Source organism: Heterodontus francisci, chromosome 5 (assembly GCF_036365525.1).
Source record: "Heterodontus francisci isolate sHetFra1 chromosome 5, sHetFra1.hap1, whole genome shotgun sequence".
Classification (NCBI taxonomy): Eukaryota; Metazoa; Chordata; class Chondrichthyes; order Heterodontiformes; family Heterodontidae; genus Heterodontus; species Heterodontus francisci.
Window position 1 is genome coordinate 52,463,714 of NC_090375.1, and position 25,997 is coordinate 52,489,710.

The 25,997-nt window shown below is 44.2% G+C and overlaps 1 protein-coding gene across 3 annotated transcripts in view; it reads left to right on the plus strand.

Annotated features, from left to right (window-relative positions):
* Positions 1 to 25,997, plus strand: part of LOC137369834 (corticotropin-releasing factor receptor 2-like) — a 292,805-nt gene that overhangs the window by 62,417 nt on the left and 204,391 nt on the right. For all 3 annotated transcript variants that reach the window (XM_068031419.1, XM_068031420.1, XM_068031421.1), the window contains exon 3: positions 13,488 to 13,607. In XM_068031419.1, coding sequence (XP_067887520.1) covers positions 13,488 to 13,607 — 120 coding nt within the window. The remainder of the gene's footprint in view (positions 1 to 13,487; positions 13,608 to 25,997) is intronic.

Genomic DNA, 25,997 nt, shown 5'->3' on the forward strand with positions numbered 1-25,997 from the left:
CCAGCAATTCAAGAAGGAGGCTCACTATCACCTTCTCAAGAGCGATTAGGGATGTGCAACAAATGCTGGCCTTGCCAGCGACGCTTACATCCCAAAACTAATATATTTTAAAAAGCTCTTACTTGTACGGAGTTAGGAAAATAAATCACAGAATCATCAGAAAGTAGAAGTAACTGAAACAGGCGGTTTCACTTGGCGGGGATTTTACAGCTTTCCGGAGCAGGCTAGGAGGTGGGGGGCACTAAAATTGAGCGAGAGGTGGGGGTGCCATGCTCATCGCCTACCCACCCTGGCTGCTATTTCACCAGGCCAATTGAGGCCCTTACTTGACCAATTAATGGCCACGTAAATGCCTCTTCCCATCACCGCTGGTACAGCCACTGCGCCACCTGAGGAGGCTGCCCAGTAATATCTGGTGGCCTCCTTGCGGGATGGGAGTGGGGCCCTTCTGATCAAACGCCCTGTGCCCCGTGGAGGGCCCACACAGCAGCATGGGCTTCCCTGCTAAAACTAAACCCCCTGCCCTGCTCTCTGACCCACCCCACATCTCTGGGACCCAGCTGATTGTCCTTGGTGAGGCTTGACATACCTCTTTGAAGGGTGACATCCATCTTTCCTCTTCATGCTGGTTGCAGTCCTAGCAGTGGCTACTGCCTCCGGTGGCACTGCTGGGATTGATGAGTTGCTGGCCCTCTATTGGCTGGCAACTCTTGTAAGTGAGACTTTCTGCCTCAGAGAGGCAGAAGCCACAACTTCTTCCAATTAAGGGCCTGGGCCACACAACATAGAAGCGTGACTTCCAGGCCCGGCGGAGGGAGGTTCTCCCCTGACTTTTCAGCTGGTGGGCGGGGCTACCGCCTTCTCGCTAAATCCTGGCCATCATCCTGTTTCCTACAGATAGTGAGTATATTGATTACAATGGGAATAAGGGACAAGACATGCCAATAACCCGTCCAGCATGTGACAGAATGCCTGTGTCAGTGTTTGCTATGACAATCGCTAATTTTGACTTGGTGGTAGCTTCATCAGGAATTCACCATCTCTCTTTTTCTCTCTCTATCTCTCTCCCTCATTCCCTTTGTCTCTGTGTGTCTGGCTCTGCCTGTCTCTCGCACACACACATCACATACACACCCATTCATGCTCCTGTCAATCTCTGCTCTCTTTATGTGTTTCTCAGGTAATTTTATTTTCCTCTGTATATCAGTTTGCCTCTCTCCAGGTCTATATATTTATCTTTGTATCTTTTTTCTCTAGCTGCATATATCTATTTGATATCTATCTCTATTTGATATCTATCTATATTTGATATCTATTTGATATCTATCTCTATTTGATATCTATCTATATTTGATATCTATTTGATATCTATCTATATTTGATATCTATTTGATATCTATCTCTATTTGATATCTATCTATATTTGATATCTATTTGATATCTATCTATATTTGATATCTATTTGATATCTATCTATATTTGATATCTATCTATTCGATATCTATCCATACCTTTGATTCTGTTTCGCTATTTATCTATTTCTTTCTCTACACACCTACCAATATCTACTTGTCTGTGTCTTAATCTTTCTGAATATGTATTATGATGCCAATATTTTTAAAAACTATCTAAATGTGACTATAGCCATTTATCTATTCTGAACCTTTATTTGTATCTGTGTACGGTTTGCTTTCTCTATCTAACTGTAACAGCTTTATTTATATCCATTTATCTCAAACACCATCTCTCCACCTTTATGCATCTTAGTAAAGGTTTATCTATCTTTTTCTATATGCATCTCCCTATTTATGTAACTCTCGACCTGTATCTACTTATATCTGCTCGTATCAATCAATTATGTACTTGTATTTGCTTCTCTATCTTTTTTAATTCTATCATCATCCCAAGTGACTCTATCTCTGTCTCTATTGCTCCATATCTATTTATATTTATCCATCCACCTTTCTGTTTATCAATATTCAGCTATCTTGTTATTTATCTCCATATCTATTCTCTATCTATGTACAGACCTATTTCTGATTAGCTATCTACCTTCATCTGTGAAAATGTCTTCCAATTTCTGAATATATTTTTCTCATAGATTTTATGTCCTGCATGTGATTGTTTGCTGTTGTTTATTTTGAATCACATTTTGATATCAGGTTGGATTTGGTGTCAGAGTGAAAAAGAATAAAAGCCGACTGAAATCCTTTTAGTGTTGTAGCCACTTCAGGGGATTTTGGATACATTAGTCATCCCTTATCTGAGGCTTACTGCGGGGAGCCTGTCCTTCCACTTAACTCAAAGAGCCACTTTCTTCTGCATTTACTTTTTCAGCAGAATGGGTGCATTCTTTAACATCACTAAAGAGGGACACTTTCTGGACTTGGCCTTCATCTGCAAAACTGCCATCCAGTACAATGCATCTGGGCAAAGCATCTGTCTTCAGACACAGTCTGGTTTACACTGCATTTCTCAAAGCTCATTTCTTCCACCAAGCTTCTTGTCACCCTTCCTAGGGTTTAGGGGAACAGCAGCACAGAGGTAATGTTACTGGACTAGTAATCTGCAGCCCAGACTGATGACCTGGAGACATGAGTTCAAATCTCCTAGGGATTTTAAAATGTTCCCTGGGAATTTAAATTCAATTGATTAATAAATCTAGTCTCAGTAATGATGATCATGAAACTAAGTTAAAAACCCATCTGGTTTACTAATGCCCTTCAGGAGAGGAAATCTGTCATCCTTACCCAGTCTGGCCTATACATGACTCAGACCCACAGCAATGTGGCTGACTATTATCTGTCGTCTGAAATGGCATAGCAAGCCATTCAATTGTATCAAACTGGTACAGAAATGTCGAATATGAATAAACCAGACCAGACCACCCGACATACACCGAGGCACTGGAAACAACAAAGACGCACCCTGGCCAGTTGACCCTACATAGTCTAACATCTGGGGACTTGTGCCAAAATTGGGAGAGTTGTCCCACAGACTAGTCAAGAAACAGCCTGATATAGTCACACTCACCCAATAATCATAACGGCCCACACTCCTCCATCACCATCCCTGAGTATTTCTGTCCCATCAGCAAGATAGATCCACCAGAGGTGGTGGCACAGTGGTATACAGTCAGGAGGGAGTGGCCCTGTGAGTTCTCAACATTGACTCTGGACCCCATGACGTCTCATGGCATTAGGTCAAACATGGGCAAGGATACCTTCTGCTAAAGGCCTGCTACCCCGACATGTGTCGGGGTCGGGTCGCACTTCCGGGTCCAGCATTTGGGCTCGGGTCGGGTCGGGCTGGATTGGACACCACCTCAGGTAAGTGACTGTAATGTTAATTTACTTTTTGGACTTTAAAGGTGGTTTTGTTACAGTCATTTTAAGCTTGTGCAGGTAAGGAACAAAGTGAAAAATGGAAGGTAAGTTAACTGATGGTCGGGTTGGGCGCGGGAAAAAAATGGAAGGACTCGGGCTGGGTCGGGCTTGGGGTCAGATGGGGTTCTGTCGGGCTTGGGTCGGGTCTCATTTGCAGACCCGAGCAGGTCTTCACCTCCTGATGATTACCACCTACTGCATCTTCCCCACCGCACCCCCACCTGCCCTTCAGCTGATGAATCAGTGCTCCTCCATGTTGAACACCACTTTGAAGAGGTACTAAGGGTAGCAAAGGCACAGAATGTACTCTGAGCAAGGGAATTCAATATCCACCACCAACAGTGGCTCAGTAGCACCACTACTGATTGAACGGCCAACCCCTGAAGGACATATCTGCCAAACTAGGCAGGTAGTGAGAGAATCAACAAGAGATTCACTCTTTAACTGTGCCAAATGGGATTGAGAAGAGACCTAGCAGCTCATAACTGGGCTTCCATGAAGCTCTGTGAACCATCATCAGCAGCAGCAGAATTGCGTTCAATGACAATCTGTAACATTGTGGCCCAGACAATCCTTCACTCTACTATCAAGCCAGTGGACAAACCCTGGTTCAATGAGGAGTGTGGGAGAGTATGCCAGGAGCATCAGTAGGCATACCTAAAAATGAGGTGCTAACCTGGTGAAGCTAAAACACAGGATGACATGCATGCTAAACAGCAGAAGCAATGTGCTATAGACAGAGCTAAACAATCCCACAACCAACGGATCAGATCAAAGCTCTGCAGTCCTGCCACATTCAATTGTTCAGGTAGTGGACTATCAAACAACTTACCAAAGGCAGAGACTCCAAAAACATTCCCATCCTCAATGATGGTGGAGCAGGATGTCAGTGTAAGAGACAAGGCTGAAGCACCTGTGTCCATCTTCAGTCAGAGTACTGAGTGGATGTTCCATCTCGCCCCCCTCCTGAGGTCCTTAGCATCACTGATGCCAGTCTTCAGCCAACTTGATTCACGTGATATCAAGAAATGACTGATATACCGGATATAGGAAAGACAATGGGCCTTGACAACATCCTGGCTGTTGTGCTGAAGACTTGTGCTTCAGAATTAGTTGCACCCCTAGCCAACCTGTTCTAGTACAGCTACAACACTGGCATCTACCTGACAATGTGGAAAATTTCCAGGTATGTCCTGCCCTCAAAAGCATGACAAACCCAATCCGGCCAATTACCACTGCATCAGGCTATTCCCAATCATCAGCAAACTGATGGAAGATGCCATCAATAGTGCAATCAAGTGGCACTTACTCAGCAATAACCTGCTCACCAATGCTCAGTTTGGATTCTGCCAGGGCCATTCTGCTCCAGACCTCATTACAACCTTAGCCCAAACATGGATGAAGGAGCTGATTCCAGAGTTGAGGTGAGACATCGAGGCAGCATTTGACCGAGTGTGGCAGCAAGCCATGCTGGCAAAATTGAAGTCAATGGGAATCAGGAGGAAATCTCTCCAGTGGTTGGAGCTATACCTGGCGCAAAGGAAGATGGTTGTGGTTGTTGGAGGTCAATCATCTCAACCCCAGGACATCGCTGCTTGTGTTCCTTAGCTAGAGTCCTAGGTCTAGCCATCTTCAGCTGTTTTATCAATGACCTTCCCTCCATCGTAAGGAGATGTTCACTGATCATTGCACAGTGTTCAATACCATTCGCAACTCCTCAGATACTGAAGCAGAGCGTGCCTGCATGCAGCAAGACCTGCATAACATTTAGGCTTGGGCTGATAAGCGGCAAGTAACATTTGTGCCAGGCAATGACCATCTCCAAGAGAGAATCGAACTATCTCCCCTTGATATTCAATTGCACTACCATCACTGAATCCCCCACTATCAACATGCTGGGGGTCACCATTGACCAGAAACTGAACTGAACTTAACTGGGCCAGCCATATAAATACTGTGGCTACAAGAGCAGGTCAGAGGCTGGGAATTCTGCAGTGAGTTCCTCAGCTACTGACTTCTCAAAGCCTGTCCACCATCTACTGGGCACAAGTCAGGAGTGTGATGGAATACTCTCCACTTGCCTGGATGAGTGCAGCTCCAACAACACTCAAGAAGTTCAACACCATCCAGGACAGAGAAGCCTGCTTGATAGGTACCCAATCCACCACCTTCAACATTCACTACGTCCACCACTGGTGCACAATGGCAGCAGTGTATACATCTACAAGATGCACTGCAGCAACTCGTCAAGCACCTTCCAAACCTGTGACCTCTATAACCTAGAAGGGCAAGGGCAACAGATACATGGAAATACCACCTCCTGCAAGTTCCCCTCCCACACACTATGCTCTCTTGGAACTATCAATGTTCCTTCACTATCACTGGGTCAAAAACCTGGAACTCCCTCCCTTAAAGCTGTGGGAGTACCTACACCACATGGACTGCAGCAGTTCAAGAAGGTGGCTCACCATCACCTTCTCAAGGGCATTTAGGGACGGGAAATATGTTCTGGCCTTGCCAGCAACCTTCACGTCTTATGAATGAATTAAAAAAAGCTCTTACTTGTACAGGGTTAGAAAAAGAAATCATGTAGAATCATCAGAAATTCTTCTTTCTTCTTTCTTTGGCCTCCTTGTCTAGAGACACAATGGATAAGTGCCTAGAGGTGGTCAGCGGTTTGTGGAGCAGCGCCTGGAGTGGTTATAAAGTTTAGAGTGACAGACTCTTCCACAGACGCTGCAGATAAAATTGGTTGTCGGGGCTGTTACACAGTTGGCTCTCTCCTTGCACTTCTGTCTTTTTTCCTGCCAACTGCTAAGTCTCTTCGACTCGCCAATCTTTAGCCCCGCCTTTATGGCTGTCCGCCAGTTCTGGCGATCACTGGCAACTGATTCCCACGACTTGTGGTCAATGTCACAGGACTTCATGTCGCGTTTGCAGACGTCTTTAAAGCGGAGGCATGGACGGCCGGTGGGTCTGATACCAGTGACGAGCTTGCTGTATAATGCGTCCTTGGGGATCCTGCCATCTTCCATGCGGCTCACATGGCCAAGCCATCTCAAGCATCGCTGGCTCAGTAGGGTGTATATGCTGGGGATGTTGGCTGCCTTGAGGACTTCTGCATTGGAGATACGGTCCTGCCATCTGATGCCAAGGACTCTCCAGAGGCAGCGAAGATGGAATGAGTTGAGACGTCGCTCTTGGCTGACATACATTGTCCAGGCCTCGCTGCCGTAGAGCAAGGTACTGAGGACACAGGCTTGAAACACTCGGACTTCTGTGTTCCGTGTCAGTGCACCATTTTCCTACACTCTCTTGGCCAGTCTGGACATAGCGGCAGACGCCTGTCCCATGCGCTTGTTGATTTCTGCATAGAGAGACAGGTTACTGATGATAGTTGAGCCTGGGTAGGTGAACTCTTGAACCACTTCCAAAGTATGGTCGCTGATATTGAAGGATGGTGCATTTCTGACATCCTGTCCTCTGATGTTCGTTTTCTTGAGGCTGATGGTTAGGCCAAATTTGTTGCAGGTAGACACAATCCTGTCGATGAGTCTCTGCAAACACTCTTCTGTGTGGGATGTTAATGCAGCATCGTCAGCAAAGAGGCGTTCCCTGATGATTACCTTCCGTACTTTGGTCTTCGCTTTAATACGGGCAAGTTTGAACAATCTGCCATCCAATCTTGTGTGGAGGAAAATTCCTTCTTCTGAAGACTTGAATGCATGTGAGAGCAGTAGTGAGAAGAAGATCTCAAACAGTGTAAGTACGTGAACACAGCCCTGTTTCATGCCACTCAGGATAAGAAAGGGGTCTGATGGGGCACTACTATGTTGAATTGTACCTTTCATATTGTCATGGAATGAGGTGATGATACTTAGTAGCTTTGGTGGACATCCGTTCTTTGCTAGTAGTCTGAAGAGACCACGTCTGCTGACGAGGTCAAAGGCTTTGATGAGATCTATGAAAGCAACGTAGAGGGGCATCCATTGTTTGCGGCATTTCTCCTGTAGCTGGTGAAGGGAGAACAGCATGTCAATGGTGGATCTCTCTGCTCGAAAGCCGCACAGTGCCTCAGGGTAGACACGCTCAGCCAGCTTCTGGAGTCTATTTAAAATGACTTGAGCGAAGACTTTCCCCACTATGCTGAGCAGGGAGATTCCACAGTAGTTGTTGCAGTCACCACGGTCACCCTTGTTCTTATAGAGGGTGATGATATTGGCATTGCACATGCTGTGGTACTGCTCCTTCGTCCCAGCACAGGCAAAGCAGCTCATGGGGTGCTGAGAGTATAGCAGGCTTGGCACTCTTGATTATTTCAGACATAATGCCGTCCTTTCCAGGGGCTTTTCCACTTGCTAGAGAATCGATGGCATCACTGAGTTCCGATTTTGTTGGCTGTTCGTCCAGCTCATCCATGACTGGCAGAGACTGGGCTGCATTGAGGGCGGTATCAGTGACAACATTTTCCCTGGAGTACAATTCTAGGTAGTGCTCCACCCAACGGTCCATTTGCTTGCGTTGGTCAGTGATCGTGTCGCCTGATTTAGACTTGAGGGGGGAGATCTTCTTGATGGTTGGCCCAAAAGCTCTCTTTATACCATCATACATTCCTTTGATGTTTCTGGTGTCAGAGGCTAGCTGAATACATAGGTGTTGCCAGTGGTCATTTGCACAGTAACTGGCTGTTCTTTGTGCAGTGCTTCTGGCTACTTTAAGTGCTGCGGATGTTAACTCGCTGGGGGCTTTCTTGTAGTTCAACAGTGCAGTGCGCTTAGCGGCTATGACAGGTTCCAGCTCTTCAAAGTGAAATTGAAACCAGTCTGCTTTCTGTTTCTCACATTTGCCAAAGGTGGTCATTGCTGAGTCATAGATGGCATTACAGGAATTAGAAGTAATGGAAACAGGTGGTTTCACTCATTGTCCTGTTTTCCACAAGTAGTGGATCTACTGATTACAGTAGAATTAAGGGACAAGACATGCTGATAATCCAGGATGAGGAACTTCAGTTATGAGGTTAGATTAGAGAGGCTATGGTCATTCTCCTTAGGGAAGAGAATGTTGAGAGGTGATTTGATAGATGTGTTCAAGACCATAAGGAGTCTGGATAGATTAGATCGGGAGAAAATATTCCCATTGACAGTGGTGGAGGCAGATTCAATTATGGCTTTCAAAAGGGTATTGTATAATTATCTGAAGAGAAGGAGTTTGCAGGGATACGGGTAAAAGCCAGGTGAGTGGGACTGGCTGAGTTACTCTTGCAGAGAGCGGAAGGGACATAATGGAGCGAATGGCCTCCTTCTGTGCTGTAACCATTCTATTATCCTATGATATTCCTTGCAGTAAAAGTACTATATAAATAAAGGATTCTGCATTCCCCAGTAGTTCTCCAATATCTCCCCCAAGTGGTCATTCCTTACATATGAATATCTTTAAAAAATGAAGAAGACTTGTATTTATATAGCAGAAAATATTCAGCAGGTCTGGCAGCATCTGTCGAGAGAGGAACAGAGTTAATGTTTCAGGTCTGTGACCTTTCAGCAGAACTCAGCTTTGGGATGTCCTGAGGTCCTTTTTTTCTTTTAACTGGAATGAATGAAAATCACAGACCTGATATATTAGGTTGAATTTTACCGGGCCCCCGACATTGGGGGTCGTGGTGGGGGGTGGGGGGCTGCCGCAAAATACCTCCGGGAGAGGCCCCACCTGGAGCCTCGACGCCGGGAAGGCCCCGCCCCATATTGGTGGTGGCGAGGCCCCGTGGCAGCCTCCCCCCACCCCCGCCACACGGTGCCAGAGCCATCATTAACATATGTTAATTAATTTAAATGAATGAATAAATACTTACCTCATCGCGCCAGCCGTCCCACTGCGATATTCCGGCCAATTGCCGGAACGTCTGTGCCTTCGGAGATCCGAAGCGGAACACTAGTGGGGAGGGGAGAGGAGTTAAGTTTTTCAAGGTGGGGAGGGGGAGCAGGGTAAAACCTTCACGATTGGTCTGGGGGGTGGTGGGAAGGGGTAAAGGTCAGAGTTAATAAACATTGGGGGGGTAAGGTCAGGATTGTAACGTCAGTTTTATTGGGGAGCAGAGGGCAACTAATAAATTGTTTACTCATTGGGGAGGATGGGAGAGGGTCTTGAAACTTTTATTAAAATTATCACTTTAAATTTATGCAGCCTATTCCTTTAAAAATTCAAATGACGTGGAATGGTTCTAAGCCCTTTAAAAATGGCACTGGATGCCGTTGCGCCCACCCCCTCCACGTAATCGGGGGTGGGCCTACCGCCTCGGTGGCTCCGCGGAGCACTTCTCGCACGGATGCTGCACTGTTTTTGGAGAATGGAAAAATGCAGCCCATTAACTCTGTTTCTCTCATCATAGATGTTGCCTGACTTGTTGAGTGTTTCCAGCATTTTTTATTTTGGATATTTTTTATTCTTTCATGGAATGTGGGCATCACTGGCACTTGTTGCCCTGGTTCCTCTGAATTAACTGATTTTTTATTTTATTTTATTTTATTTAGAGATACAGCACTGAAACAGGCCCTTCGGCCCACCGAATCTGTGCCGACCAACAACCACCCATTTATACTAACCCTGCAGTAATCCCATATTCCCTACCACCTACCTACACTAGGGGCAATTTACAACAGCCAATTTACCTATCACCTGCAAGTCTTTGGCTGTGGGAGGAAACCACAGCACCCGACGAAAACCCACGCAGACACAGGGAGAACTTGCAAACTCCGCACAGGCAGTACCCAGAATTGAACCCGGGTCCCTGGAGCTGTGAGGCTGCGGTGCTAACCACTGCGCCACTGAATTCAGGTTGCACCAGCTGTGGTTGGATTTGAGCCCATGCCCTCAGGTTTTCAGATTATTTGTCTGGTGATATTACCACTATGCCACCCCTTCTAGCATCCACTGTAGTGTGTTTTTATGTTGCTTATTGTCGTTATATAGCATCTTTCACAACCTCAGGATGTCCCAAAGTACTTTACAGTGAAGTGCTTTTGAAGTGGTCGCTGTGATAATGTCGGAAATGCAACAGCTAATTTGCACATAACATGCTCCCAGAAACAACAATGTGATAATGATCAATAATCTGATTTAGTAGTTGGTTCAGGAATAAATATTGGCCAGCAACCAGGGAGAACCAAAATGAGTTCTCCATGCTGTCCTGGCCAATTTTTATTCCTCAACCAATATCACCAATGTGGGAGCTTGTATACAAATGTGTTGCAGTGACTACATTTCAAAAGTATTTTATTGGCTGTGAAAGCCAATAAGCATCCTAAGGTCATGACAGGCGCTATATAAATGCTAGTTCTTTATTTCTTCTTTCATTACGTGTTATCAGCAATGTCTTAATTGAGATCTGTTAACTCGAGATCCATCCTAGATTGAGGTGTCACCAGCAATTTGAACGTTCTGTGCAAAGTAGTCATTCTGTTGAATCTTTCCCCTGGCCTTGCATCCTTGAGACTCAAAGACAGAGACTAATCTTGTAGTCATCATGTGACAAGTTTGCTGTAAATGATGCTCCAAATCCATCCCCTGAGAACATGCTAAATAAATTGGTCTCAAAGTGTATACATCATATATTAATTTCTATTGTCCAATCAAACCCAGGATCCTCCTGATTTGTATACATAGTTTCACATCAAGCATGATGCATTTACTCATTAAATCATTGCAGAAACTACCCATTTATTCCAGTTGAAGAAAGACCTCAGGACATCCCAAAGCATTTTGCTACCAATTAAGACCTTTTTGGATGTGTAGTCACTGTTTTAACCTAGTGCATAGTGAGGTCCTGAAAGTAGCAATGTGGAAATGACTAGATAATCTGCTTTTAGGCATTCATTGAGGGATAAATATTGGCCAGGGCACCAGGGAGAACTCCCCTGCTTTTCTTCGAAATAGTGCCAAGTGATCTTTTAGGACCACCTGAAAGATCTGAAAAAGACACTTCCAACAGTGCAGCACACCCTCAGTACTGCACTGAGGTGTCAGCCTAGATTTTGTGTTCACAACCCACAACCTTTTAACTCAGAAGTGAGAGTGATACCAACTGAGCCATGGCTGGCACACTTAAATTTCATTCTAATCCAAAGATACAACTTTCAAGCGTTGTTCCAATTATTTCCTACTGCGTGCTAAGCCTAAACCAAATAGAAAACTAGAGCACTCAACACCATTATTGCACTGGATATAAATATTCAGCCTAGGGTGATCTCTTATCCAGTTGTAATGCTTAATGACAGGTCCATGATGTGTCTGTTGGAGTTGTATTTATTTTCTGGGTGAAATAAAACAGATGGCAAGAGATTAAGAGGGAGAGAGATGCTGAAAGAGAGCAAGAGACAGACACCAAGAGAGAGAGATACAGAGAAAGAACAAGAGAGAGATATGCATAGAGAGCAAAGGAGAGAGATACCGAATCATAATGATTCATTATATGGTGAGGTGTAATATGAGGAATCAACTGCTGCCTGTAACACTAAATGGATAGTACTGTGGAAATTCATGCAAGGTGTTCAGGGCTTTATTGTAATGGCTGAGTTCAAAACCATTCCTATCCTTTCTGAAAGGCGTATAGTATATAACCTTGATCTTGGCTTTCGGTGTGACATTTCCAACCACTTCACTCACAATGATACAGGGCAAGGGAGAGAGAGATACCAGGAGAGTGCAAGACACAGAAAAATATAGTAGGGAGTAGGTGCTGAGAGTGAGACAGAGACACAAATCAAGAGCAAGAGACAGAGATACCGAGAGAGCTATTGAGAGATCAAAAGACACTTACTGAGAAAGTAAGATGCAGAGGAATACTGACAGTAAGACAGATACTGAGAGAGAACAAGAGAAAGCGATGTAAGGGAGAGAGATACCAAGAGATAGTGATACTGATAGAGAGCAAAAGACAGCTACTAAGAGAGAGATACCAAGAGAGCAAGAGATGAAGATCCCAAAAGAGAGATACTGGGACACAGCAAGAGACAGAGATACAGATAGAGAGCAAGTGATAGAGAAACTGAGAGAACGATACTGAGATAGAACAAGAAGATACTGAGAGCAAAAGACAGATACTGAAAAAGTAAGAGAGAGATGCTGAGAGTAAGACAAATACCGAGAACAAGGGAAAGAGATACTCAGAGAGCAAGAGAAAAAGATACCCAGAGATAGTGAGAGAGATAGCGAGAGAAAACAAGAGACTGAGAAATACTGAGAGATCAAGAGATAGAGAGAAAATGAGACACAACAGCAGAGACAATAACTGAGTGATTCTATAAAAGTGATAAACTGGAGCATGATGAATAGAGAAAACCTGAAAGAGATTGAAAAAGAGAGTGAGGGAGAAATATACAAACATGAAGAGATATTGTGTACGGAGCAAAACAAAGACAAGCAGAGAGAGAAACAGACTGGGGGTTGAAAGAGGGAGGGTGAGAAAGAGGAAGATAGAGGGGGAACGAAAAGACATGGAAACAAAGAGAGACCGAATATACACAGTATGTGTAAGGAAGAGATGGACTGACATATAGAGACGTGAACATAGAGGCAGATGAGGGACTGCATTTTGAAAGAGAAATAATAAAATTATGAATAAGTGGGGGAGTAGCCGGAATTCACACTACAAAACACTCAAATTACCGATATATTTGATCAAGCGTAGGCAGCTGCAGCATTCTCATTGGCCACAGAGGTGCAGCGAATCTAACGGAGAGGTGAGGCTTTAAACCAAGAGACTCCTCGTACATCAGAGGAAGGAGCGAAAGGAGAGCCGTTGTGACAGCAGCATCAAAACACATACACACACCGACGCAACTACAGTCCTGATCCCAACCTGCAGCATGGACTCTACAATCTTTCAGATCATCATCGACGAGTTTGACCCCAACTGCAGCCTGATAGACGTTTTCCAGGATCATTTCTATGAAACTGATCCTGTCTCTGTTGTGGATTTCACTGGTAGGACAGTGTAACCTGGACAAGAAATTGTAGATTTAACTTGTGGATTTTAGCTTATATTTGTTTTTCTTCCTATTAAGCTTCCTTATTGTAATTCTATATATTGTATAACCTCTTCCAAAGGTATTTACTGCAACTCAACAACCGATGAAATAGGAACTTGCTGGCCGAGGACTACAGCGGGGCAGCTTGTGGCGAGACCTTGCCCCGAGTTCTTCAATGGAATTAAGTATAATACCACAAGTAAGTACAGTTTAAAAAAAAGACTTGCAAAGTAAGATAAATGTCCATTAACATTATATTATAGAAATGTAAATGTATCGACTTACTTATATAGTGATTATTTCACCTGCACCTTGGCTGGGCTTTCAGTTACCAGCACCTTTTTCTTAAAATTACTTTTAAATTTCTATTAGCGATACAGATTTTTCTCGGTGGGGTTCGCTTTGAGCCCACAGCTAATGGCGTCTTTCACGGTCATGTTTCTGAGTCTGGTGTGAATTCAGTTTGTGGAAACTACAGTTTGTGCTTTTAAATGTGCGAGTAAGCGTGAAGTTCGTGTTGGAAACGAGTACGTGGAAAGTGCAGTTTTAAGGTAAGAGGGAAGGAGAAATCCAAATAGGTCGTTGTGGCTTCTGCTCCCTGGCTTATCCCATCCTGATCTTATGCAGTCCATTAAAGTGAATGAAAGTCATGGGCTGTTAGTGAATCCTCTTTTACCGGTTCATTTAAAGGGACAAAAAATACTTGCATTTATATAGCGCCGTTTACGACCACAGGCGGCCTCAAAGCGCTTTATAAGCCAATTAAGTACTTATTTTTGAAGTGCAGTCTCTGTTGCACTGTAGGAAACACGGCAGCTGCACAGCAAACTCCCACCAACAGCAATGTGATAATGACCAAATTCTCAGTTTTGTGATGTTGATTGAGGGATAAATATTGGCCAGGACATTGGGGATAGCTTGTCTGCTCTTCTTCCAAATAGTGCCATTGGATCATTTACATCCACCCTGAGCAAGCAGATGGGGCCTCAGTTTAACGTCTCATCCGAAAGACAGCACCTCCAGCATTGCAGCACTCTCTCAGAACTGCACTGGAGTGTCAGCCTTGATTTTTTTGTGCTCAAGCCCTGAAGGGGAACTTGAACCCAGAACTTTGTGATTTAGAGATGAGAGTCAACTGAGCCACAGCCAACAATATTGGCACCGATGTTTGTTTGCCAAAGCTTTTTCTGTGTTTTTTTGCTGTGGCATTTGGACTTAGAAATGTTTAATAACGATTTAATAGAGGTGTTCAAAATCATGAGGTGTTTTGATAGAGTAAGCAAGGAGAACCTATTTTCACTTGCAGGAGTGTTGGCAACCAGAGGAGACAGATTTAAGATAATTGGCAAAAGAACTAGAAGGAAGATGAGATTCCTTTTACATAATCACAGCAAGTTCTTATGATCTTGAATGCACTCCTTGAAAGGGTGGTGGAAGCAAACTCAACAGCATCTTTCACAATGGAATTGGATATATACATGAAAAGGAAAAAGATCAGGGCTGTGGGAAAAGAGCCAGGGGAATATGACTAATTGGATAGTTCTTTTAAAGAGCGGGCACAGACAGAATGGGCCAAATGGCCTCCTTCTGAGCTGTATGATTCTATCTTCACCACATCTTATAATGTCAGCATGTCATTTGTATGTGATTTTTTAAGCTGCTCCCAATGCAGGGCAGTGCTGCTTCCCCTTTCACACAAAATCTGAGTGTGTTTGGAAGATAATGGGTTTCAATAAACCAGGGTGAAAATTATCACCTTCTGTTGGGTACCAAGGGGTTAATAGCTCACTAGGTATGAGGCAAAGTGCCATGTGTGCATCTCAAGGCGGGAACGTTGGCATGGACATGGTCGGTTGACCTGTGGGATCCACCAGGCGCAAAAGCAGTGACAGTAAAGATGCCGTGTACGTTAAGCTACTGGGTACATGAAAGGTCAATGCTTCAATAGAAGTCACCCTAGAACATTTAATACTTTTATATGCCATTGCATCACCTGCTAAATTAATGCAGGCTTTGGTTTAAACAAGCTAATACCTACATTAAAATAGCTGACAGGAGAAATTCATATGAGAGTGAGACCACTAAATTGTAAGAGATTACAGAGAACAAGACTGGCAGAGAAAGATTTAGAGAGAAATAAAGAGAAGGGGCAATAATTGAAAGTACACTCCTGTTCTAATGTTGCCACAAGCAATTACTCAGCTATAGTGCCCATTGTAAGGTGTTGATGCAGTCACGTTAAGCATAGCTTTTGGACTTCTTTTTATTTTTATTTATAGGTTATTTTAGTTTAGTTTAGAGATACAGCACTGAAACAGGCCCTTCGGCCCACTGAGTCTGTGCCGACCATCAAGCACCCATTTATACTAATCCTACACTAATCCCATATTCCTACCACATCCCCACCTGTCCCTATATTTTCCCTACCACCGACCTATACTAGGGGCAATGTATAATGGCCAATTAACCTATCAACCTGCAAGTCTTTGGCATGTGGGAGGAAACCAGAGCACCCGGAGGAAACCCACGCAGCCACAGGGAGAACTTGCAAACTCCACACAGGCAGTACCCAGAATTGAACCCGGGTCGCTGGAGCTGTGAGGCTGCGGTGCTAACCACTGTGCCACTGTGTATGAACAAAAATGTCATAAGACAAATATCTGGTTGCCCCGAGCTAAACAAAAATTAGACTTTCCAGTGTCAGGATCAGGAAGCAACAGGAAAATCTGGAGAAACTTTGGTCCTTCAATCTTATAAAGGAAAAGAATGACTGAGAGGTCACAACAAGCATAGCTGGAATAGAAAAGTCAGGGTAAAATTTGTCTAGATCAAAAGCAAATCCATAATCCATTTTATACCTGCTCTATTTTTATTTTCATTGACTTGAATGATAAAGGAAATCGGACACGGTGTAAAACAGGCTGCCAATTCGTTAAGAGCCCATTTCACATTACTGATGTAGATGAATTTCACTCTATTTCCTCTGGTGAATCTAGAGTAGTACTTCAAATGAAACCGTGATAGTGATACCAGGAGCATGGGTGCAGACTAGTAAAGGTAAATTTAGGAACATTATTTAGGATGCTGTGATGGAGGGACATTTTTTTCTAGCAAGACAAACTAAAATGGCTGAATGGCACATGGTACAAAACTTCAGTGTCTCCTGGATACAGGGTGGCAGGAATCTGCCAAATTTCCTACTCCTGATCCTGAAAAGTAACCCTAATGAAGGCACATATGTAAAAGTCAGATGAAGACAGGATCAGGAGAACATGATGCTCTCCACAATAACTTCTTGGATTTATACTGAAGCATTAATGTAAGAAATATCCTGAATTGTTTTGCAAATACAGAATGCTGAGACAGAAGGGAGAGTGGAAGTATTCACACTCCCTGAATTCACACATGAAGAAGGATTCCTTGATGAGCTAGTGCAGGACTGCTGGTACAGTGGAACAAGCCCACTTGAGGCAGCACCTTTAGGAGGATTACAGATTTTTAAAACTATTATTAATATTGGCAAATTGTGTCTGCATAAATCTAAGCTCAATATCTTTAAAGATTCATTTGTTTTTTTTTGCATAATTTTATTTTTTGATCCTGCTGGAGTTCCACAGGTATTCACTGCCCACCTAGTATCTCACCCAAACCTTTCTTAGTGTTTGAGCCCATACACTCAGTATTGGCAGGCTGTTTGACCAGGGGGTGACATTACAATTGCGCTTGATCTATCCTTTTTTGATCTCCACATAGAAACATAGGAACAGTAGCAAGCCATTCAGTTCCTTGAGCCTCTGCTGCCTTTTAGTTCATGGCTGATCTGTACCTCAACCCCGTTTACCCAGCTTTGATCCATATCACTTGATATCTTTACTTAACAAAATCTATAATCTTCAATCTTGAAAGTTTCAATTGATCTAGCCTCTGCAGCCTTTTGTGGGAGAGAGTTCCAGATATACACAATATAGAAGGAGTAACTAGATAGCCATCAGACTGGCTTGGCTAATTTCCTCATCCACTCACCCAAGCTAGTGGTGCTGAGATCAATTACATCTACCATCTTCCCTTATCAACTGAGATCAGATGACAAGGCACAATTTGAACTTGGGACCTTTCTCATCTGGGTGGTCCAATATCAACAAGGCTACTGGGGATACTATATATGCCACTTTAAATGACCACAGTCTCTAGGGGAATTTTATGCTTTCCTCCACAGTGGTTTTGGAGGCAGGGAAAGTATAAAATCCAGTGGGATGGTGGCAGAGGGGGATTCCCTCCACCTTCCTGCCTCTGCCAAAATTTAGTCTGAGGCAGGAAACCCTGTCAATGGCCTTCCCGCGCCCCCGCCAATTGAGGCCCTTAACTGGGCAATTAATCTCCAATTAGGGGCCTCATCCTTCCACCGCCACAGTTAGCCGTGCGGCGGGTGGCCCTGTCGCCGCATAGGCAGCATGGCACAAAAAAATGTGTGGGATGCTTCCCGGCTCGGGGGAAGAGGTCCCTCCTTAAAAGGCATCCCGGCATTGGGAATGGGGGGGCCTGTGGAAAGTCTCCCGCCTGCCCTTGCTATCAATCTCCCTACATCCCCCTCCCCCACAACCTTCACCCAGCGAGACCTCTCCCGCCCTGACCTACATGTGACCTTGGGTCCAGCACCGCTCCTAGTGCACCTCCGGCAGCAGCTGCTGCTTCCGTGATGGCGCATCTCAGTGGAAGAGGTGTTGACTTCTGATTGGCTGGCAGCTTTCTGAGGGAATGACTTGTGGCAACGAGGTCCTTGATCCCATGAAAGGCCCGCCGCTGCCCACTCAAGGGCCTGATTGGCACTAGATTTGGCGGGCCTTCCGGAGAAGAGGTGATGGAGGAATCTCAGTGTTGCTTTTTCCAGATGTTAAGACCCCTAACACCAGCATAAAATCCCAGCCTATATTAAGTGCTTCTAAGACACTTTTTCATAAATGTATGGAAAAACATACAAATACACAAAAAAGGATGAATAAAGAGCTCTTGGTCTATTAAGCTCATCCAATTAAGAGCACAATACAACCATGTACACTATTCACCCGCCCTATTCCACATAATCACTTGAGAGGCCAAATACACAGCGGAAACAAAAACATGTGACTAATTTAAGAATAGCTCTAGGAAGTTCATCTGATTCACCAAAGTAATCAAACAAAGCTCAAGGACATATCGGATGTCGAAAACTCCTCAGAATCACAAATAACCAACAGTCTACCTTCTATAATTGGAAATGTGCTCGTCTCTCACCAACTGCCTGCTGGAAAGACTGCAGCAACTTCTTACTGAGTGCATGTCTTGCCATTTTATTTCAAACAGTGCTGACTCTCCGTGAAAAGTATTATTTCCTGGCATCTAACTTCAATCTTTAACTTCACATTTTATAGAGGTGCCCTCTAGTCATTTCAAATAACCTACTGGAGCTGTATCCAACCCTTTCATCACTTAAAAAAAAACTCAATCATTTGAAGTCCACAAGATGCAACCACTATGGTGATAACAGCATCAGGCTAAAACCTCAACAGCCTTTGAATACGGGTGCAGGATCATGATGCGCAATTAACCTGATCCTGTTCAAAGTAATGTAGGCAGCACGCAAATTTCATGCTGCCTGCTAATTTAAATGATACTGGCATGCAGCCCAGTGCTGAACATTCTGCTGACTGGCTGCATGCCTCAGTAAAGGGCCCAGGTTCATGCGAGGCTAACACCACTTAAAGCTAGCCTGCACCTCTTAAAGGCAATATGCATTTTGGCTGCAGCAGGTACTAGAAGCCATTGTAGAAGAGTATCTGACCTACAGAAAGAGAGAGAATGCTGCAACATGGCAGAGAGGAGAGCAGGCTCCCAGATTTTCTGATGCAGCATTTGACACCCTGGTGCAGGAGGGGGGCAGGAAGAGAGATGTCCTGTATCCACAGAGAGTCAGGAGGCCCTCCAGACAAGTGTTTAGAAGAGCATGGAAGCATATAGCCATGGAGGTAGATGTGAACAGTGTGACCACGAGGACCTGGATGCAGTGCCATAAGAAGTTCAATGACCTCACACAAGTGGTCATGGTCAGTAAATCCTCATTCAAATGCCAGACCCTTATAACTGAACCACTAACCTCACACACTGCTTCATTAACCACCCACACACCCCTTCACCCAACTATCACCAATCTCGATCAGTCATGACTCATACCTCATGTCCATAGCTTTACCTCACCCTCACAGAATTGGAACTGCTGCAAGCCTTACATTCACATCCCACAGCTTGCAAGTAACATTTGCGCCTCACCGGTGCCAGACAATGACCATCTCCAACAAGAGAGAATCTAACCATCTCCTCTTGACAATCAAAAGCATTACCATTGCTGAGTCCCCCACCATCAACATCCTGGGGATTTACCATTGTTCAGAAAGTTCATTGGACCAGCCAGAAAAATATTGAGGCTACAAGAGCAGGTCAGAGGTTGGAAATTCAGCAGCAAGTAACTCCCAAAGCCTGCCCACCATCTAAAAGGCACAAGTCAGGAGTGGGAGCAAGGTAGAGAACTGGAATGATAAGTGACAGGGAGCTCAGGATGACACTTGGAGACTGAGCAGAGGTTTTTCGTAAAGTTGCATTTGGTCTCCCCAGTGCAGAGGAGACCACATTGTGAGCAGCAAATACAGTATACTAAATTGAAAGAAGTACGAGTAAATCGCTGTTTCACCTGGAAGGAGTGTTTGGGGCCTTGGATGGTGATAAGGGAGGAGTTAAAAGGGCAGGTGTTGCATCTCATGCACTTGCATGATAAGGTGCCGTAGGTAACGGGGGTTGGGGGTTACCGAGGAGTGGACTAGGGTGTCGATGAGAGAACTAGTGCCTGTTTCAGCGAGGGTGTGAGCCACAGTGGCGAGGTCAAAAATGGCAGCACAGGCATCAAATCGGCATTAGATGCTTGCTGACTGACATCACAATCTACCTATCCTGTATACTTCCAGCGCAGACTTATAACACCGGCATTAATGCCCCTACCACATGGTATCAGGCGCACACTGCACGGGCACTACAGAACCAAACTTTTCTGCCATTTTGTCTTCAATCACACCTGGTGCAACAACAGAAAAATGAATATCGCATTGCAAAACTCTGTGATGTATTGCACGTGGGATCTTGGGGTACTGCAAATTTTCTTTGGTGTCTAGTGCATGAGGAACCTATCAGGCTGCTGTGATAACTGAGTCAGACATAATTCGTTCAGCCTGATAGTATGGGGACAAATGGAGCCACGTTCACTATCACAATGAAAATGCTACAGAATCTATCATTTATATAAGTTTTCCTTAAAGATAAATGACATTCTAGATGCAATATCTTTTGTTCGAAGGCCTTCCCCCAGTACTGGGCAAGAGATTGTTATGGAATAGGCAGTCTAACTCTAATTTGAACAATGCTGGGGCAATTGAACTTTTCAAACTGAGATGGATAGGTTTTTGTTAGGAAAAGGACTGGCCCTTTAAATCCTGCTGACTGATTTGTTTTGCCAATTTTCTCCTCTCCCAAAGGTATTGGCTCCATGGGTGTTATATATTGACCAAGTGGGCATTTTAAAAAGTTATTCCTTCTCGGGATGTGGCATTACTGGCAAGGCCTGTATTGAATGTCCACCTCTGATTGCCATGAAAAGATAGCAGTGGGTCTGCTTCTTAAACTGTTGCACTGTAAGGGTCTTACATAGCATTTACAGACCAGAAACAGGCCATTTGGCCCAACAGGTCCATGCTGCTGTTCATACAACATATGAGTCGATACAACTGAGTGGCTTGCTAGAGGGCGGTTAAAAGTAAATCACTTTGATGCTGGACTGGAGTCACCTATAGATCAGAACAGGGAGAGGACAGTTGATTTGCTTCCCTAAAGACCATTAGTGAATCAGTCGGGTTTTTAAAACAATCTGATAACTTCATGGTCACTTTTACTGATGCAGGCTTTTTACTCCCAGATTTTTAAAGAAATTAATTCAAATTTTCAAACGGCCATGGAGAGATTTGCACTCACGTTCTCTGATTTCCTAGTCCTGTAACAGAGCCAGTACACTACTCTGACCATTCTACATTTGTGATCTGAACCTGAGGTTGCAATCTGTTCAAGTCTGGGGTAATAGCATCACAGCTGTACTTGATCCTGTTTTCACCCAACATCCACACATAGCAGAGGTGGTTGGATAGTGATCAGGAGTAGGAACCCTAACTGATTTTGCTCCTAGGCTCAGGGGCGCTGAGAATATATGTAGTACCTAATTGAGATTAACTAAACATCACAGACTGGGAATCAAATCTGTGATTTTCTTCATTTACTCAGTTAGTTCCAACTTTAATCAAGTGAGCCATTGGACGAAGGAGTTTAAAACCAGCTCATATTGCAGAAATATTAATTAGTCTGGAACTCAGACTAAGGCGTCAGTTGCTCCAATGTGAACTTTGCATTGTAGTAAACTATTAGTTTGAAGGGACTGTAAAAGGTACCTGACTTAAGGAAAAAAATCCATTGCACAACACAACCATCCTGAGCCTGAGCAACAATAAACAGCTCATATTTCTATCACTTTTATCAAGAGAAAAGAGTGCTTTAGATATTGATATTGAGTGGGGGAAAGAAAGAGAATTTGGATCAGAAGGAGACAGAAACATTGATGAAGAGGAGGAAGGTCACTGGATGACATTTGACAGCTGGGACAGAGATGACAAAGAGGAGATACAGAAGGACGGATAAGGTGGTAGGAGTGTATGCTGATGAAGTGGAGGGACCAGAAAATGACCAGTGTTGGAGGATTGGAGGTGTGCACAAGAACATAATGCTAGAGAAAATCAGCAAGCTGGGAGGACACGAATAATATAAAAACAAAGGAAAAGTGTAGTGTCACAACAACTATGTTGTTTTGTGACAAAAACCAAATGCTCTGGTGAAAAAAGTTTATACAACTGACTTGTTCAACTCAAAGATACTAAACTCAAATGATCAATTAATTCCATTTTTATTCATGCAAAAGACATTAAATCATCAGGAATAGACGACTTTGATACAGATCTCTGATGTTTCAGTTGGTTATTTACCAGCCAGTGTGGTATTGATCCATGCAAGCCAGGAGGGTCCCAAATTAATTCTATATAGGAGTTTGCAGCACACACGTTTATTCACCCCATCGTGTATGTGTGGGACTTTACAGCAAAGTCTGTGTTGAGCTGGCTGATCCCAGATATGGTTCAAACTGGGATGGAACAATTGGTTTCAGTGCTCTTGGCCTTCTGTGCAAACCCCACCCCCCTTTGCCCCATTATTGGATTCTTAGCATTGAGCTATCTCAGCCCTCCTGTCCAGTACTCTCACCAAACTAAACTTTGGTACTTCTCTCACCTCCTCCAAAAGTCTTTTTAAAAGCTATAAGGCTCAATATTAACTCTCCTCCCCATGATTAACAGGAGCAGGTAAAGGGAGGTTAAAAGGCAAAATGTGACCACATCCCAGTGACTACTTCCAGGTTGCCATTTTTACAGCAGTGGGTAGCATGGCTTGCAAGTATTCCGCCTTGGAGGGGTGGAACTCATTAACATGTTTAAATCAGGCCCCAAAAGTGCAATTTCCTATTCAAAGCTTGGGAAATCTAGCAGTGAAATAGAGCCTGGAGATTCCTTCTATAACACTCCCTGGGGACCAGGAGGAGCAAGAATGCTTCCCCCAACCCCTTTAGGAAGCCTTCGGCCTCTCTTTTGCTGATTGCAGTCTCTCTCTCTAGCCCCTGCTACAATTGGTAACACAGCCTCGCACTCCATCTTCCCCCCACTCCGCACAAGCCCTGCTGTGAAGCCCTTTCCCCTACCGCATTCACGGTGATAGTCCCCAAGGATAATCGGCTCCTGTCTCCTGCTGCTGGTTTTCTCACCCGACAACCGGTCAGACATAAAAACTGAAAGTGATGGAAATACACAGCAGGTCAGGCAGCATCTGTGGAGAGAGAAGAAGATTTAACGTTTCAGGTATGTGACCTTTCATCAGAACCAGTAAGACTGACAATTTGACTGGCTGCTGGGCAGGAAATGGAAGAAAAAAATTAAAATGCCCTGCTGTTAAATTTGACAAAACTTCCTCGACCCCGCCAAGTTTTTCACCTGCTTTTGGCTTTCCCGCTCCCTCCGCATCTCTCGTAAATATCAGGGCTATGTTTACAACCAGGCTTTTAGTAACCTCTACAAACAATTCCATAAGTGTTAGATTTAGGTGTTAGATTTAGATGTAGGTGAGCACTTTGGTGATAGTGATCACAATTCGGTTAGGTTTACCTTAGCGATGGGCAGGGACAGGTATATACCGCAGGGCAAGAATTATAGCTGGGGGAAAGGAAATTATGATGCGATTAGGCAAGATTTAGGATGCGTAGGATGGGGAAGGAAACTGCAGGGGATGGGCACAATCAAAATGTGGAGCTTATTCAGGGAGCAGCTAATGCGTGTCCTTGATAAGTATGTACCTGTCAGGCAGGGAGGAAGTTGTCGAGCGAGGGAGCCATGGTTTACTAAAGAAGTTGAAGAGCTTGTCAAGAGGAAGAAGAAGGCTTATGTTAGGATGAGACGTGAAGGCTCAGTTAGGGCGCTTGAGAGTTACAAGCTAGCCAGGAAGGATCTAAGAAGAGCGAGGAGAGGACACGAGAAGTCATTGGCGGATAGGATCAAGGAAAACCCTAAGGCATTCTATAGGTATATCAGGAATAAAAGAATGACTAGATTTAGATTAGGGCCAATCAAGGATAGTAGTGGGAAGTTGTGTGTGGAATCAGAGGAGATAGGGTAAGCGTTAAATGAATATTTTTCGTCAGTATTTACAGTAGAGAAAGAAAATGTTGTCGAGGAGAATACTGAGATACAGACTACTAGGCTAGATGGGATTGAGGTTCACAAGGAGGAGGTGTTATCAATTTTGGAAAGTGTGAAAATAGATAAGTCCCCTGGGCCAGATGGGATTTATCCTAGGATTCTCTGGGAAGCCAGGGAGGAGATTGCAGAGCCTTTGACCTTGATCTTTATGTCGTCATTGTGCCGGAAGACTGGAGGATAGCAAATGTTGTCCCCTTGTTCAAGAAGGGGAGTAGAGACAGCCCTGGTAATTATAGACCTGTGAGCCTTACTTCGGTTGTGGGTAAAATGTTGGAAAAGGTTACAAGAGATAGGATTTATAATCATCTTGAAAAGAATATGTTCATTAGAGATAGTCAGCACGGTTTTGTGAAGGGTAGGTCGTGCCTCACAAACCTTATTGAGTTTTTTGAGATGGTGACCAAACAGGTGGATGAGGGTAAAGCAGTGGATGTGGTGTATATGGATTTCAGTAAGGCGTTTGATAAGGTTCCCCACGGTAGGCTATTGCAGAAAATACGGAAGTATGGGATTGAAGGTGATTTAGTGCTTTGGATCAGATATTGGCTAGCTGAAAGAAGACAGAGGGTGGTGGTTGATGGCAAATGTTCATCCTGGAGTTTAGTTACTAGTGGTGTACCGCAAGGATCTGTTTTGGGGCCACTGCTGTTTGTCATTTTTATAAATGACCTGGATGAGGGTGTAGAAGGGTGGGTTAGTAAATTTGCGGATGACACGAAGGTCGGTGGAGTTGTGGATAGTGCCGAAGGATGTTGTAGGTTACAGAGGGACATAGATAGGCTGCAGAGCTGGGCTGAGAGATGGCAAATGGAGTTTAATGCGGAAAAGTGTGAGATGATTCACTTTGGAAGGAGTAACAGGAATGCAGAGTACTGGGCTAATGGGAAGATTCTTGGTAGTGTAGATGAGCAGAGAGATCTTGGTGTCCAGGTACATAAATCCCTGAAAGTTGCCACCCAGGTTAATAGGGCTGTTAAGAAGGCATATGGTGTGTTAGCTTTTATTAATAGGGGGATCGAGTTTCGGAGCCACGAGGTCATGCTGCAGCTGTACAAAACTCTGGTGCGGCCGCACCTGGAGTATTGCGTGCAGTTCTGGTCACCGCATTATAGGAAGGATGTGGAAGCTTTGGAAAGGGTGCAGAGGAGATTTACTAGGATGTTGCCTGGTATGGAGGGAAGGTCTTACGAGGAAAGGCTGAGGGACTTGAGGTTGTTTTCGTTAGAGAGAAGGAGGAGGAGAGGTGACTTAATAGAGACATATAAGATAATCAGAGGGTTAAGATAGGGTGGATAGTGAGAGTCTTTTTCCTCGGATGGTGATGGCAAACACGAGGGGACATAGCTTTAAGTTGAGGGGTGATAGATATAGGACAGATGTCAGAGGTAGTTTCTTTACTCAGAGAGTAGTAGGGGCATGGAACGCCCTGCCTGCAACAGTAGTAGACTCGCCAATGTTAAGGGCATTTAAGTGGTCATTGGATAGACATATGGATGAAAATGGAATAGTGTAGGTCAGATGGTTTCACAGGTCGGTGCAACATCGAGGGCCGAAGGGCCTGTACTGCGCTGTAATGTTCTATGTTCTTTGTTCTAAGTAATATGCAATGGAATCAATTGATATCTGTTTCTTCTTTAAAAAAAATTATTCCTATGACTTACGTTGGAATA